General features: G+C 39.5%; 1 protein-coding gene across 2 annotated transcripts in view; it reads left to right on the top strand.

Moving 5' to 3' along the window:
- The window catches only part of LOC144520566 (MICOS complex subunit mic25a-like), a 92,551-nt gene that overhangs the window by 39,507 nt on the left and 34,938 nt on the right, over window positions 1-18,106 (top strand). For both annotated transcript variants that reach the window (XM_078254355.1, XM_078254354.1), the window contains exon 6: window positions 14,206-14,276. In XM_078254355.1, the coding sequence (XP_078110481.1) occupies window positions 14,206-14,276 (71 nt within the window). The remainder of the gene's footprint in view (window positions 1-14,205; window positions 14,277-18,106) is intronic.

Below are 18,106 nucleotides of genomic sequence, written 5' to 3'. Positions count from 1 at the left end.
AGAAGCCACATACAGTAATACATTGGATTTAGTCTGTTTGACGGTTCAAAGCGTTCTCAATGCTTGGGGTTTAGTTTTCTCAAAGTGCTCGGCTGAACTCAGGGTTTTCCCCGGGTTTTTAGAGTGCTTAGGTACAAATGACGCGGTAGGAGCCACATATTGTATGTTGTTTATGGTCTCATTTATATTATTTATTGATTATTATATTGTGCACTTATATTGTAGGTGATAGGCGTTTTCATCGCGGTTTGAGCGGAAGTGATAACATATTTGTTTGCTTCATCTGTTCACCTGGGTTTTTTGGGCTTTGACAGAGAGGGAGTGAGCCTGGGAGCGAACACCTTCTCTTGACCGCCGCAATGACGCACTTATTTCGACTCACAAAGTAACTTTACATGTGGTGTAACTGCAGTGCTAATTGTATTTTACGTGTGGAGGAATAAATCATTGCAATACAATCTTGAGCGCGTCACAGTGTGTTTATGCATCGCTCAGCGTTTAGTCCCTTGCGGCAGCACTTTGTTGGACTGCTTACAGCTGCAACAGATGGCATATACTCACTTGCATTTTAGTGACGTCATCGCACAATTATTTCACCACAACGAGAATAGCTTAAAGCCAGCCCACCTTTAAGTTTGTCAGCCTGTGCTGAAGATTCAAAGATCCAAAAGATTAAAAATCTGTATTAATCCCACAATGGGGAAATTCACAATGTTGCAGTAGCAGGGGATAAGAGGAAAAGTGGAAAGGTAGAAGACACACGTTAACACACAGTAATAAATATAATTAAAGAGCGTAAATATTAAATAGTAAAATAGTTGTCGCTAGCTCAGCTGCTAACCCATTCACTTTAACCAGCGGGTAGCAAGCAAGACATGGGAACTTGTCTTGAGGAGTTGTAGCATTTATTCACGAACAGATTAACTGTACACAGACTTGCACTGCTACGTTCACAGCTATAGCCTTACTGCTTACTTCATTCTCACCGACAAACGACCTCCCTCTCTCTTTTTCCTCGCTAACGTGTGGGCTGCAGCTGGCGCTGTGTGTGCAACACGCGAGTGGCTATGCCACTGTGTACGCAAACCATCGTGCAGAAGACAACGAGCTCGTCGTCCAGATGCTCTCCACATTGTTTTTACGTTCATACCTTTTTATACAGTCTATGGTTCATACTCGTAAGGCGGTGCGCAAAAAAACCCGCTGTATAATAGCAAGGAAAACCGTGGAACTGAACCCCAATCATGAGTCAAGTCAAACTGAGCTAGGCTTATGTTAATGTTATCTCACCCTTTGCATTAACATACTTGCAGGTTTTTTGGATGTAACAAAAACTCATCACAGATTTGACAATATGCATTGAGAAGAAGAAAGGTTCATAATTTTAGGTGAGGTCTAATACCTGAGAAACAATCTGGATAGAACTGTCTTTGAAATCTCAGTGTTTTTGGTGAGAAAGGTGTTCCAAATTAAAAAAGAGGGTTAAGATGCCATATCATTTTTAATATAAAGAAATATGTATGGAAATGCATTTGTCAAATACTGAATGATGAAGGTATTTCTCAGTACAGTTCAGTCACACAAGTCACTTTAAACCTGTACTCTAATGTACTGTATCTTTCCACCCTGTCCTTGGTGAGTCGAGCATTAGGATATTACTAAGTACTTTTTCTATGATTTTAGTATTGAGATAAAATAAATATGAACTGACACGGACCAAAAACACCATGCCTGGTGCTATAACCCAGAAGTCTGTTTATCGGTTCTCCGTCTTTCCATTCCTTAGAAAATGTCAATACTGGAAAAGCAGTAGTAACATGCACCTTTTACTATCTGCCTAATTCTTCCTTTGTCTTTTTTCCTCTTTCCCTCACTGTATGTCTTGCTCTCTCACTCTCTCACGCACACTCCTGTCATAGTAAAGTATAGTTTGAAGCTGGAGGAAATAGAGCGTACAGAAGGAGATAATAATCCTCCTCCAAGTCTGACAGGTTGCTCGACACGCTGTCAGTAGAGGCCTCCACATCACCATGCACCGTGCACCAGAAAAACACACACACACACACACACACACACACACACACACACACACACACACACACACACACACACACACACACACACAGCTTTACTCCTTTCCTGGCCAGAGAGGTAGAGGACTTATTTGACAACATACCGTATGTGCATGCGTGTTCCTGACACGATTGAGGTTGGTCTTCTGATCATAACTTTTTTTTTTTAAATACCGTATTAAAAACTTCACTTTTCTGCCGTGTTGCACTTTCTTATGTAAATGACTACACCCTGGGCCCTATGTAGATGGAGTCAAAGTTTAAAGCTTTCATCCTGTGAAAAGCTATCTGCTCAATATGCTGCAGCGAGGGCTTCGAATCTGCTTATTAGTTTAGCTTGTTAGCTATATTTCCACTGAGGCTGCACCCATCTGGAGATGAAGATATGAGTTTCGTAATAAGTTAACATTACTAAACATTGCAGAGCTGTGGCTTCCATTCCAGTTGCCTGATTTTGCCTTTGCAACAAGAGAGGTGTGTGTGTGTGTGTGTGTGTGTGTGTGTGTGTGTGTGTGTGTGTGTGTGTGTGTGTGTGTGAGAGAGAGATGTGTGCATTCCTCAACACTTAGTGAGATCATTTAATTTGAATTGAACTTCTAAAGGATAAATGTTTTCGATATACTTTTAATTTGTCTGACACATACTGTATTCCTTTTTGGCTGTAGAATGTGTTTTATATACTGCATTTTACATGTACTATAACTTTTAATCTTTGAGAAGTTTCAGGTGGGTGGTCTTCTTAACCACATCTAGGCATATCATGGCTCTGTGACAACAAAAAAAGTGTAAAACCCCGGTGTAGTGACTGGAGTCTTGTTGCCACCATGCAGAGATTCCAGGGAGATGCAACATTACCTCCAGAAAGACGTGAAATGAAGTTGACCTTTATACACTTAGTCGTCTATGTGTGCTGTAGTGTCGCAGTTAATGTTAACAGAGTTGAAAGTCAGAACGATTAGCTGCCTAGATGTTCCATTAGTGACTTTTGTGACCCATCGTGGCTACAGTACAGGAGAAGAATATACAGTAAGACATACACACCACAAAACAATGCTTAAATAGATGGAGGCACATAGATTTAAGCATACAGGCATAGGCGTCGATTTCGTTGGGGACGGTGGGTACGCGTACCTACCAGATTTCGTCATGAGTCATTTTGTACCCACCACTTTTTTTTAAAACCTCAAGCTCAATTTAGTTAAAAAAATATAATACATTTAATTCTTGAGCGAAAAATCCAGAACAATCTCTGTCCCCACAGGGCAGGCACAGACACAGCCGCTTTGCTGCTGCGCTGGCTGCACGCTTCTCTGTTCACAACACTGCCTGTCGGGACATTCTGCTTAACGTGAAAAAAAGCTTAAAGTGGTTTAATGTACCTAAACAACGATCAATGATCACCAAATTTCTCATGGCCATATCTTGTAATGAACACTTATACCTGTCAAAAGAACTAAACCGAAATCCAACGATTATATAAGTTATCTCACCTTAGCGTTGTCTTCTTCATTGGAGCCTATGGCGATGATAAAGCTTGTACCTATAAACAATGATCAATGATTACCAAATTTCTCTCTCATATTGCTCCTCATAACCACTGAAAACTGTCAAAAAATCAAACCAGAATTGTGGTAATGATTGATCGTTGTTTAGGTACATTAAACCACGTTAAGCTTTTTCACGTTATGATTTATAAACCCCATGAGAACTGTGGGGAGTCAACCCACAGCCGCTCCGCTGCCCTGCTGAAAATGTGAAGCAGAAACGCTTAATGTCAGATAACGTCCATAATAATTGGACTTTGGGTTTGATTTTTTTGACAGTGTTCAGTGGTTATGAGGAGCAATATGAGAGAGCAATTTGGTGATGTTTGATCGTAGTTTAGGTACATTAAACCACGTTAAGCTTTTTCCTTACATAGGCTCTAATGAAGCAGAAACGCTCAATGTCAGATAATGTCCATAATAATTGGACTTTGGGTTAGATTTTTTTGACAGTTTTCAGTGGTTATGAGGAGCAATATGAGAGAGAAATTTGGTAATCGTTGATCATTGTTTACGTACATTATACCACGTTTTTTATTCATTAGTAAGCTACAGGACAGCGTCTTTCAAAACATGACCTGCGCGAAAGAGAAAAAAAAAAATGAATGCATTGTACCCAGCACTTCTGGAAATGTACTTCCGAATGCGTCTCTGTCCCCAGCACATTTCAAACCAAACTGACGAACATGCATACAGGACACAGAATATGACACACTGATATATTCCTCAAAGCTCTCACACACACACACACACACACACACACACACACACACACACACAGGTCAGGGTCAATAGCGTGACATGATCGAAAAATCTTTTGTGGTGTTCAGTGAATACCTCTGCTACTTTCAGGTCAGACCAAAAGGTTAGATGAGGTGGGAGTGTGTGTGGGTTAAAAGACTACTCATTTTACAGTTGGATCAAAGAGCACCCTGTGTGTCTGTCTGTGTGTGCATCTGAGAGTTTTTTTGCCACCTATTTGTAAATTAAAGGTCCAATATGTAATATATTTACTGTAATAAATCAAAAAATGACCCCAATGCGTCATCATATATTAAGGAAACGTGCTAAGTTGAAATACTATCTTTTCTGACAACAATGATAATGCCAGTATTTTCTTCTTTTGAAATTTCCGTTCTGTGACAGAATTTCTGTCTGTGTTTTGGCCTGTGTGTTGGTATCAACTGCCCAGTTTGACAGCCAGGCCGGGTTGCCAGATATACCTGTAAAAATGTAAACCCAGCACGCTACAGCTGCAACGTTAGTACAGCCATAAAAGCAGCAAACAAACGAACAGGATCAACAGAGATAGATTCTACTCGACCTAAAAAAAAAAGGCACGTTTCTAACAGTTGCGTGACCAGAGACGTAGCTAACAAACTCCGAGTAAATATTGGAGATGTATTTAAAAGAGAGAGAGACAGCTTAGTTTCCAAAAGGACGCAGAGTTGGCTAATTTCCTTCTGAACAGGTATCTAAGCATTAGCTTCAGGCTAATTTATCACGGCTACAAGGGATGAGCATTTTATCATCATTATCATTTCAACATTTGTGTACTCGCATTGAATTATATAGAGTTCCCTAGTTGGTTACTCGCAAAAACAATTGAGACACAGCCAGTAAAGTGATCCCGACTGGTCCTGGCTAACGCCGCCACGCTAACCCTGCTAACTGCTAACGTTACCGGAGGACCAGGCAAGCGGGCCATGGCTGTTTACAACGTGTAGCCTGTTCAGCGGCCGTAGCCGACAACGGTGAGTTATTTTAAGCCAAGAAAGGGGGGCTGGAAGGGCCATGAGTTTACAGTGTGTTTAGCGATTGTTGCTGTAATTCTAAGCCAATAAAGTGTGTTCAGTCAGGTGGAGAGGACGGCAGAGTAGTGTTATTTTTAACGGAGAAGATGGCGACGGGTTTTTAGCAGTTCCTACCGTAATTGTAAGCCAAAAAAGTGTGTTAGCTACGCCGCTGTGCTGTGAAGTAATGTCTGGCTATGTGAGACAAGCGTCTAGCAACATTGTTGTGGATGCTGCGGTCAGCCTGGCAACCAACGTGAACTTTGAGTCTAGGGAGGAGGGGGCGGGGGAGACGACACTCTCCAGTATTTTGAATTTGTATTGCAGTAACTATTTTAAACACTAGCAGTAAGTATTATATATTGCACCTTTAATGTTTGTGATGTCTGCAAAATGCCTTTTTGCTGCTTTGTCTAGTGTCTCTGTATCTTATTTATTTCATTCATGTTGTGTTTGTTTATGTATAGGCACATATTTTCAGCCAGGATAGAATAACCTTTATCAGTGCTCTACTCTGACCAATTGTAGCCTGTGTGAAAGGCTCTATATGCTGATCTGTAGCTTGCAAGTTGTGTTTCCAGTTCAGTATTAGCTTTAAAAAATGACATTGTTTTAATGAGCCAACAGCCAACGGTAAAAGTAAATCCACCTAATTACTTTCGAGCTTGCCATCGACTCCAAGCACCGAATTTCAGAAATGTAATCCCATTGTTGCAGGGTAGTTGTAAACATGTGTAGACAGCTGGGGGAGAATGGCTGCAATCATCATCAGTAGGGAAGCAGAAATCTTTTCGGCTATTGATGACTGATAACCGTACAGTACAGCTGTTGCCACCTTTTCACAGCTAACAAGCTTGGCACTCTACACATTTTTCCTGGCTCTATGCTATTCTTGTATTCTTGTGTGTGTGTGTGTGTGTGTATATATGTATATATATATATATATATATATATATATATATATATATATATATATTTTGCATGTTTCTATGACCATCTTGTTCAATTTTTCTTTTCACGTGATTTTTTTCCTCGCTTTTATCCCTCTTTCGAAATATTTACCATACACCGCTATTATCATTGCCTGAGTATTCAGATAGAGCTTGTTAATGACATACAGAGCCCAGGGGCGATTCCAGAAGTGGGGTGGTACGGGGGGGGGGGGAGATTTTATCAGAATACAGCATAGAAAATCTGCTTAGAAATATAGGAAATATTGGATAGGATAAAACAACACAATCTAATTTTGCTAAACAAAACACATTCATTATTAATTTCGCTAATTTTTTTTATTTTTACAAATTGTGTATCCAATTACAATATACATTTTCTATGGACTCTTAAAGGACAGTTCCGGCGCAAAATGAACCTAGGGGTTAATAACATATGTTTACCGAGTCAAACATTGTCTGGGATCGAACACCGTGCAACCAGTAGCCAGTGCTCATGACTGTTTTCTAAGATGGTGGGCGAATGTAAACACAAACGCTACTGTCTTTATAAACGATCTTTTTAATAAACTGTCTGTACACTTACAAAGTTCTCAATGCTTCGGTTTGCATGTAGGGACCCTAATTTTGCTACCGTTTAAGTGTGGTGCTATTTTGAGCCTTGTTAGTGGTAGAAAATGATGATTTATCCTCTGCCCCGAAAGCTAGCGTTAGCAGCTAATCACCGGTTTTGCGGTAGCTTGTTTAAAGCTAGAGATGCATTCGATTAGCATGAAAACAGATCCCAGAGAACGTTCGACTAAGTACACATATGTTATTAACCCCTAGGTTCATTTTACGCCGGAATTATCCTTTAAGGCAAAAACTTGGATATTCATCATGAAAACATTAACTGGTCATGTGACAAGGGCTGGGAAGATTATACAAATATTATATATATATATATATATATATATATATATATATATATATATAATATAATATACAAATGAAGTGCAATACACTTAGAGTAAACTTGCCTCAAACTTCAACATAGAAAACCTTGCTGTACACAGTTTTCAGGTTATAAGAAACAGAATAGAAATAAAGTGCAATGCACAATTTATTTCTAACCGCATCAAGTGCTCTGCAGTGATTTCAATATGTTTCTAATTCTAAAGTGGACTCAAAATTTCAACACAGTACACAGTTGCCATACAATGTGTGTTTAAAGTATATATCCATTTACCAATTGACATTGGTAACACTGCAGTGATTGGCAGAACAGGCCGCAAAGTGACAGTAGTCTGATCCAATGCATGACAGCACTCTAACCCAATGCATTGGGGGGATACCGGGGGGGGGCAATCACATTTCAGGGGGGCGGGTGTCACCGTCCCTGCTCTGTCTCTCTTTCAGCTAAGGGGTCCTTGGCCTAAAAAACGTTGAAGACCCCTGCCTTAGACCATGCATACACATGGTTTTGTAGACAGACAGAGCTTAGGGAGACAAGATAAGGTGGAGATTGAAAAATAAGCTGCGATGGAATCTAGATAATGAACATTTGTTTAACTGATTGTGCGATCTGGAAAATGCCCATCAAAGGCAGAACAATACATATCATTTTGATTAATTACTATCCATTTTTATTTATATTGGAGGTATTGTTTTGTTGTCAAGAGTATGTGTTAATGATGTATTCGATCTGTTTCGATACGAGCACTATAGACTAAATTATTGATTACCTTTCTCACGTTTAATGATGGCAAATGATGTATCACCGTACAGGTAGACGTCGTAAATATCCACAGATCGAAATCACTCGAAATGATAGCTGCTCTGGCATTACTATAGAACCTCAAAGATGCTACACAAACGGTGAAATTACGCTACTTCTTTGCCATTCTTTTCACTGGCAGTTCTGACAGGTCTAATAAGTGAGAGAGCAGGCAGATGTGTTGATATGCAACTATACGATTAAGGGCATGTCTATGATTATTTATGGTTAACTGTCAGTCTTGTGCGCATGTGGTCAATTTAGCAATGCATACTTACACGTATACATCATTATACATTATCCTTCCCCTTGCCCTTGAAGTACGTAGATTCAAAAACATCCAAGAAGATAAAAGGTTGTGCAAACTATGTGAACTAGGAGAAGTAGAGAACGAATCACATTTTCTCCTGGATTGTCCGTATTATGATGAGTAAAGAACACGGATTTTACATGAAATGTCTGTCCAAAATCCTGAAATGTTCTGGTGCACGGATGATGACCAATTGGAGTGGTTGTTTAAATATTATATTTATAAGTTGGCGACTTTTTTATCTAAAGCTTGGCAAAAAAAACTAGAAGGTTTATTTGTTTAGGGTATGTGGTTACTTTGGCATCTGGTCCTTTGTCCTAGGTAATGGTGTCTTGTAAGCCCGTGTGGGCGGGGCATATTTTATTGTATGCATGACACAATAATAAAAAAATATTCATTCATTCATATACATGCGTACATACAGAAAAACATGCATATACATACAGTATTTCAAGCTCTTAAGTTCTCATTTTATGCAGCATTGGCTCCAGATTGTGTAATACCGTATGGGTAATAAAAGTAAACTTTTCATAAAGAGAAAGCACCAATGCGATTACACTGAGGCACAGTCTCAAAAGTCAGATTATTTTTGCTTCTTTTGGTTCTTCCTCCTTCCTTCCCTAAGGCCTAGGAAGAGTGGATAAGGCTTAGGACGCAAGAAGTGTTTTCAATTGTTGATTTTGGCTTTGTCCGTCTGTATGGTATTTCAGTGTCACAGGCGGGAGGTTCATTCAAATGGGGCAGGGCAAAGCGAGTTGTCGTGGAAAATATGCCCAAGATGTTGCACTCAGAGTAGATGTTTCAGAACTACGTCTGTTCCTGGAGTGAAGTCAATCTGCTGCCACTTCTGTGACTTTGTCCGAAAGTTGGGCTAAACGATTTTTTGAAAATAATCTATTTGCGATTTTTTTCAGAAATATTGCGATTGCGATTTAATATGCGATTATTTTTTAAGCTCTTTGTCTTCTGTATTATTCAACAAAGACAATCAATACATTATTGTATAGTATGAACAACACAAGATTAGATAGATTAAACAAACAGTTCTTTCCTGGAGGCCAGGCCTGTATGTGATGATGAAATTAGGTGATGCATGAATTTATATGAATGACATCTTTTATTTAACTACTTCAGTCCCAGTAGTATACTGAGCACTGACCAAGCCTGGTGTAAACATTCATATGAAAGTCAGAAACAAATCACACAAACTAAAGTGCAGATTGCAGAAATATAAAAAACAAATATGTGGCTTTACCACACTTAGTATTTAGATTATTTAATTATTTACTGTAATAAATATCTGTAAACATGTGGATTGCACTTTTTAAACACTGTCTTTGAACTTTACTAGACAGTTAAATAAGTAAAAATATATTATATACATTATATACAATGGTGTATTTTTTTTTTTTTACAGCGCACACAGAGGAGCTGCCTCCAGCCCCTCCCTCCCCTCACGAAGTTGCGTGCATGACAGCGTCAATGTTGCACTTGCTCAGAGAGGCTATCATTACGTTAGCAGTACCATGCTGCTGCTGGTCTTGTCATGGGATTAGCCGTACTAATAAAACCATTGAAACAATGCAGCCACGCTGCTGTGAAAGCTCCCTGAACGTCATTTATCAGTCTGGTTGTTACCCCTCCCTGTGGCAGTCTCCTCCACTCCATATCTTTATAACGGAGCTAACCGCTAACCGCTAATCAGAGCTAATCGTTGCTAACCGAGCCTTCAGTTCTGCGTGCCTGTATCCATTAACTGCATGTATGGACTCGAGCCCGAATAAAACCCTTAATTTTATTAAAATGGCTGTAAAAGTTTTAAACTACAACTCAGAGTTGTTTGAATGACAGAAATCTGCTCAAGGTACGGCGTAGCGTTAGCGTCCTACGTTGATGCTTTCTCTCGGAGTGCAGTCTGATTTGCTCTCGCGAGTCACGTGACCAAATCGCAGCCTTTGCGATTAGGAAACCGCGTTTTAACATATCGCGATATTATTGCAAATGCAATTAATCGTTCAGCCCTATCCGAAAGCACCACATTTGGAGCAAATGCACAGAAATAACACAATAATGCTTTCAATGTAAATACAGTATTTAATTTACGTTTATTTTAGTTAAACACCTTCCAACCAGTAGATGTTAAATTGGCCTCAAAAAATGTGGTTAAAGCAGGATCATCGGTGAAGCGGTCTGCATTTGTCTATGTTATTGTTATCCATAGAGCCAAAGCTGCGTTATACTGTATGCAAAGCTTCTCTTTTAGTTCATTGAATCTCTGCAGCCATCTGAAGAGAACAGGACAAAGATGTTTATTAACCTGAAGCCACTGATTGGGGATGTGCCGGATAAGAGCACTGTGCCATGAAGTTCTACCGTGTTTACCTTGGTTAAATCACAATGCTTGGTCAAATTTTAAGATATAAGTAACCATTTGCAACATGAAATCGAGCAGAATTATGTTTGAAATAGCGTCAGATTGATGCGATCATATGAAGTGCTTCACCAATTTATTGTTGGTTCTATTATCATTGTACTGTATCAATGAACTGTTGAAAACCCACACCATCTGCCTCTAGCTGCATGGTGCTGTGTGGTCACATTGTGCTTCTCGGCACAATCCAGACAACCACATGATTTTCTAGAGAAGCCAGTTCTTCATTTTTTCATTCGAGCTATTGTCGTCATGCGTCACTGTGATTGGCACAGTTGTGTGAGATTAGAGTGACGAGAATATTGAGAGCATGTTTATTAATGACTCCACCCTCAGATCTATATTCACCCAGCCCTTTTGCACTTTGCGCTGCTACACCTACGTGAACCAAAATAGCAGTTGCTCTTGGAGACGCCCACGCCGATCACCTGCCACTATGTGCACTTGCACGTTTAAAATGTCAATGTTCTTTTTTAAATTTTCATTAATTTCTTTGTTGTCGTTTAACAAGTGCAACTCTTTTCATCATGCACACGCACAGTAATAGAACTAAATGGTGTGACTTACTGTAAAGTCTCATCTGTCTAAAGTAATTCACATTGGTAACTTTTATTAACACCATTCACATGGTCACAAACCATTTTGTGGTTCAGTTGGCTGTGGCATGTAATACAATTATGCGTTTTAGACACTTAGCAAGAAAATTAGCCATAATTTAGAAGGCGTGGCATGACCAGGACTGCTACTGTGTTCAAATCAGGTAAAGTCGGCACTTAGGTGTTGGGTACCGACATCCGGTGCTAATATGGCACCGGTGCCTTAACAACCAGTATCTACCGGACCGAATAGTAACGTGGATTTCGGTGCCTCATTTTGGTGCCCCTGAAATGCCAGCGCTGCCCCTCTGATGCTCCGAAACGGACGTTAGAGACAACCGAAACATTACTGAATGTGACGCTAGTTAGCATTATACACTTGGCAGCAGATAACGTTAGCCTACCGTTAGCTTGCAGCTGGATTAAATCATGGATGTGTAAGAGAACGGTTAAAATGCTGACAGCTAACGTTAAACGGTGTGACTGTATTTCTCTGTAGAGTATTCCAACACAGAGACGTAGGCTAGTCTGCAGCTGCCGGAAAAACAACACAGACGGTGCGTTCACTTGAAACTCGCCTCGCCAGCCTCGTGGTGCATTCAAAGTTATTGTAAAATACACTTTTTCCATCTAGTGGTTGTTTTTGTGATTTACCAGCAATTTACTGGTAAATGACAAATGGAAATGGACATTTTTAATAAATAATTTTTAATAAATCATTTAATTTTGACCATATGGCCTTAGCAATAAACAAGCTGATCCTAAATGTCGGCGACTGTCATTTTGTGCTCCTTTTTTCTTTTTTAATTATCGGTTCCGGCACCGTTTTAAAAGTATCATTTTAGCACCGGTATAAAAAAAACCCAAACGATACCAAACCCTAGTCGGCACAACAGTTAAATGCTGCGAAAAAATATTTTATAGTGCAGAATCAGGCACACAACATTTCGGCCCAAAATGTGGCCTTCCTCAGGTGTATTTGATTATGGTGACCCATGACCCTTATTTCTGGTCATCATATCACATGATCAGAGGTCATGTGATGTGAAATAGGCTAAAAATCTGAATATTAATCAGACATAGATTTATGTATAAATATTGTCCCGATAGGGCAAAAAATAATAATGATCTCATTTTTTTGAACCAGGACTGCTACTGTGGCCAGACACTTGCCAGTTGTGGTGACTCCCTCAGAACCCATTGCTTTGGCTCCTGAGAGGAACAAATGTTCCTCCAGTATTCATAAGCAATATGTAGCTTTGTGTTGTTTACATTTTTTTTTTCTTCAAATACATTTAGATTTAACAGCCACTTTATGAGGAATACTGTGTAAATCTGTCACAGGACTCCTTTTGTACCTTCCATACCTTCTTACGTATACACATATTACTTATTACATTATTATTATGCACTTATTACACACAGAGCCTAATACAAGCATAAGTAGTCAAACACAAATCTGTCTTCTCTCTCCACTCTCTTGCTTCTTACCTTTATGCCTTCTACAGCTTATCTTACCTTTATTCTTCTTTTATCTCCATTCAAGCTTTCTCTCCCCCCCATCATCCTTCCCTCCCCATCTGGTAAAGTTTGCTGGTTAAATATTTAGGGATGGTACTGGGTGCTGGAAGGCCTAAGCTAGGAGGATCAGCAGAGGAAAGACTGCAGTTGTTGTGGATTAGCTGCTTGTTTTATCATAATACCACTGCCTTCTTGCTTGAGGGTATGGAGCTCACCGGGCAAGCTGCAAAGTCAGAAATCACGATTTCTTAAAAAAAATGTATGAGGAATGCAACTAGTTACTGCTGAGCTTTAGTTTCGCTAGAAGAGGCTAGAATCGCAGAGCTTTCCCATGGATGATAATACAACTTCACAACTTTTCCTTTATGCTGTAGGTTTTGGTGTTAAAAGAATTACTGAATTTTCGGACTGGGGTCTTCTGTGTGGTTCATCTTACAGTAAAGGCAATGTTCAAGGTTTGAACTCCCAAAGGGGTTTATCCTTCAAAGGAAGGCATAACATGGACAGTAGAAAGATAAGGGAGAAAAGGAAGCTCTTTCATTTTATATAACATTTATTATAATAATAAAAACACCAGCAAAGAAGTCCAAATGTAATAAAAGTGTCCATTATAGGTATGACCGTGCAAAATTTAAAGAAATTTAAGTGTACAGTTTTTGAGAAAACAAAAGGGAAAGTTAGCTCAAATTAATTTATAACATTCATAATTCACACAAAAATCCTTAACAGGTTTGCTGAAATTTTGTTGGCTTTTCAGGATGTAGGCGTGTAAGCCTGCCATTAGTCACCTATTTCAGACAATTCTCCTCCCCTTCCCTCTTTTTGCAAGGGCACCGTCGCTGCATCCTGGGCGTTTGTGATTGGTTTAAAGAAATACAAAACCCAGAGGTTTTTTTTCCCCAAGTGCGGAATTATGCGGGGTTCAGACCTTTCTTCAGTGTTGGCACAGCCCTAAAACGAAGTGTGGAGATAGGTCTGGCTATGCAAGACTAGAATGACCCCTGACTATTACCATGTCCAATCTAAAGTTATTTTACTATCTCACTTCAAACTAAATTGAAAAGTTGGCAGCTCTGTGTAAAGCTGCTACCCAAAATCTGATCTGATTGCCAATTTAGAAATACTCTAACTTACTATACAAACAAAAAGAAGAAGCACTAATACAGATATTAAAAACCAAAAATAAAGCTCAAGTAATTTTTTTTTTTTATGTCTTCCTGTTGTCCTTTTAGACTTTGGAAAGATATGAACAGAGCAAGGATGAATTCCACCAAGCTGCCTCCAAGACGGAAGAAAATGTGACGTGAGTGGCACACACACACACACACACACACACACACACACACACACACACACACACACACACATTTACAAACTAATTTGCAGTTCCAAAAGTAAGGAGATATTATTCCCTGGAGCCTCAGACGCACACACACCAACTCTCACACATCTATATAAGAATGCACACAGCAGACTAATACTGATAGATAGTGATCTGCTCTTTTCCTCATTTTTACATACATACATTCTCTAGAGCCCACTTGACTAATATGATAAGTGTTTTAATTGGCTGCTTTAATTAAGCCAAATTTAACAATACCCTATTTCCCCATCCTCACTTCTCACTGTGGACTTGTAATGAGCCACAGCCAGGGAAAAGGTAGCTAATTATTGCCACTGCAGTCTGTAAAACACCCAGGCCTTGACTTGCTGTTCAATTTTGTGTTACAACAGTAACAGGGTTTTCCAAAAATGAGTCACGCAAATATTTATGGATGAGGACAGAATTAAAAACACTTGTTTATACACTTCCTTCAGAGTAACAGCTCTCATAAGATTAATTAATGATGTCAAGATAAACAGTGACCCACAGAGAATTTCGATTTTAGTACTGCTTGATCTTACTGCTGCTTTTGACACTGTTAACCACAACATTTTAATTGAAAGTCTTCATGTTTCAGTTGGTTTAGCCAGCCCTCTTCTTAACTGGTTTGCATCTTATTTAAAGGACAGGAGTTTTTATGTTTCAATAGGTGGTTTTAAATCTGCAGAAAGAAAACTCTTCTCTGGGGTTCCACAAGGGTCAGTCCTTGGGCCATTGCTCTTCAATCTGTACATGCTTCTGCTTGGTATTATTATAAACACAATATATCCTACCAGTCATATGCCGATGAAACACAGTTGTACATTTCACTTTCCTCCGTTGATCTCAGTTCTGTTAACAAACTAGTAAACTGTATTAATGAGAGACTGGGATTCTCGTTGTTGGTCCTAAAAGTCATAGACAGATTTATTTACACCTGGATTCACTGTCTCTGAAATACAGTGAGCAATTCAGAAACCTTGGCATTATTTTCTATACTGATCTCAACTTTTAAAATCATATCACCAATATCACCAAAACAGCATTTTATCATTTAAAAAATATATCTAACGTAGAGCATTCACATCTTAAACTGAGTCTGAGAAACTGGTGCATGCATTCATCTCAAGCAGGTTAGACTACTGTAACGCTGTATTTGCAAAGAAAGTTACTTTATGAACTTGATTTTAAGATTTGTATTTGTTTATTATATATTTAATCTAGTCACACATTTGAACAAACAACTTTGAATGCACCACGAGGCTGTAAATTACCAGTTTCATTGAACGCACGGTCTGTGTTTTTCCGACAACAGCAGCTGCAGATTGTTACATCCCGGTCTCGTAATCCTCTACAGTCACACTTTACACCTTTTAGCGTTAGCCGTATAGTGTTAACTAGCGTCACGTGCAGCGATGCCTGTAACGTCTGTTTCAGAGCATCAGAGAGAAGCGCAGACATATCAGTGGCACCGGAATAAGGCACGCAGCAGCAGCAGGATGTGTTACGAGGAAGTACGGCAAAATAGTAGCCTGTTAGGCACGACGCAAAGCCGAGTGAAGTGAAAATAAATGAATAAATAGCGGTATGCGATTAATATGATTTAAAAAAAAAAATTAACGCATTATGCTCTGCCCTTAATCGCATCGCGATTAACGCGTTAATGCTGACAGCCCTAGTCCATACATACCCTTCTCATCTCCGTGCGTGTTGTAACGCTTTCCGACGGCTCCACCGTTAGCTTAACCTAGCACGGATCCTGAAGGTAATCGGTTCCAACTAGCCTACTGCTCAGAATAAGTGACAAAATAACGCCAACATGTTCCTATTTACATGTTGTGATTTGTATAGTCACAGCATGTACAAATAACAAGGTCACATGAGACACAGCCATATTCTAACCGTATATAAACTGGGAACTATATTCTTAGAAAGGCGAAGCAGTGCTACTTCTGCTACTTGGGCGGAGTGATATGCTTGCAGCATCTGAGAAGCCCCGACCAGATCAGGGTTACAGTGAATAAGCTAAAGTCCCAATAAGTCGGCGTGTTCCTTTAAGCTTCTCAGTATGATTCATTCAAAATAATATATATGTATTTTTTTTTTTTACAAGAAGCCAGAAGATCATTTTAAAATTAATAGATCTTTTTGAACGACTCTTTTTAGTGTCCGCTATGTACCGGTCAGCCTGTCGAACTTAGGGTGGTGCTGTGGTGGTGCAGTCACTCAAAACATAGGAAGTGGGACAACCAATTAATGAGCAGGAATCATTGTCTCAAATCAGGACGTCAATGAGTGACTCAAGTCGAGACAGCCTGGCAGCTACCTAACAAAATCAAATCGAACTGTTGAACGAGAAGCGATTGAATTGGACCTAGAGTCCAGACAGCCTCGCTGGTATTTCTTGATCAAGTTGTTCTGGAAATAAATATATAAGGAATATTTTTAGTTTGAAACACAGCATTACTGGTAAGAAAGAAGCATTGTCTATCAATTCTACCTGGATGACACATAATTAACCGAATAACCTATTCCCGAAAGAATAGAGGATCACTACACATTTACACCAAAGCCCTGCACTTCAATTTTTAGCCTGACGATAACAAGAAGAGGTTTTTCAGCTTGCCCCCCACAGTCACACATGCATACACAACTCCTTGTGTCAGCCCTCTAGTTAATGCACCCTGTTATCAGCAGCTCAGGAATATGAGACCCCCATTACAGTCAGATTTAATGCAATGCTAACATGTTTTTGATCTGTGCTGATGCTGAAGACCAGGTGATATCTGGGGAAATACTGTACAGTAATACCGCTAATCCTCTGCTCGCTGGGAGGTTGTGTGTGTGTGTGTGGGGGGGGGGTATTCTAAATCCACAAAGGTTTTATCAGAGAAGATAAAACAATATGAGCTTCCTTTATGGACAATTATATACTTCTTTACAGGTTTGAGTGTGGATAAGTATTTCATTCATTCTGTAATCTAGTCTAACCCTACCCTCTGGGGAATTCAGTAGTGTTACTTTGAAGAATGGATTAAGGTGTAAGGATACGTGTGTGTGTCTTTGTGTATGGTCTCAAATTATACAAAATAAATGGAGTGTATTTGATGTGGACCTTTATACCTTAGTGGCTACAACATTATTCACTTAATTAGAACAGAGCCATCATTAATGATATTTCTAACACCTGTGCACTTTCTACCTTGACAAGTCAAAATATATGCTGAGAAAAAGGCCTATGCCACTAAATAAGTGTCTGCCATCGGACTTTTTACTAAAAATGGATATGATTCACGTTCTGCCCTCCTGTTGGTGTGCATTAAATAGTGTTAGTAATAGGCAGGCAGAGTCTAGATATAGACACTTGGAATCATTCTTACATTCGAAAACAACAGACCATGTTGAACAGTGCCACGTTTAGACATTTTCAGATGCCAAAAGACAGACTCTGGTTTTATGTTGTAAAGTGTTGGAGTGAAGTTTTTCCCCGTCTCCACTGTCTGTGTCATTCTGTGTTTTGTATAAGTATGTGTGTATACGTGCCTATATATATGTGTGATGTGTTAATCCTCAATTTAATCCTTGGACCAAAAAGGGGGCTTTGGCTGCCAGCACTCTGGGGTATGAGGGAACCAGAAGGCACGTGTGTGTGTGTGTGTGTGTGTGTGTGTGTGTGTGTGTGTGTGTGTGTGTGTGTGTGTGTGTGTGTGTGTGTGTGTGTGTGTGTGAGTGAGAGAGAGAGAGAGAGACTGCAACCTGTAGCACACTAA

This window comes from Sander vitreus, chromosome 7 (genome assembly GCF_031162955.1).
Source record: "Sander vitreus isolate 19-12246 chromosome 7, sanVit1, whole genome shotgun sequence".
Taxonomy (NCBI): Eukaryota; Metazoa; Chordata; class Actinopteri; order Perciformes; family Percidae; genus Sander; species Sander vitreus.
The sequence above is the reverse complement of the archived record's forward strand: the minus strand, read 5'-3'. Positions and strand labels throughout refer to the sequence as shown.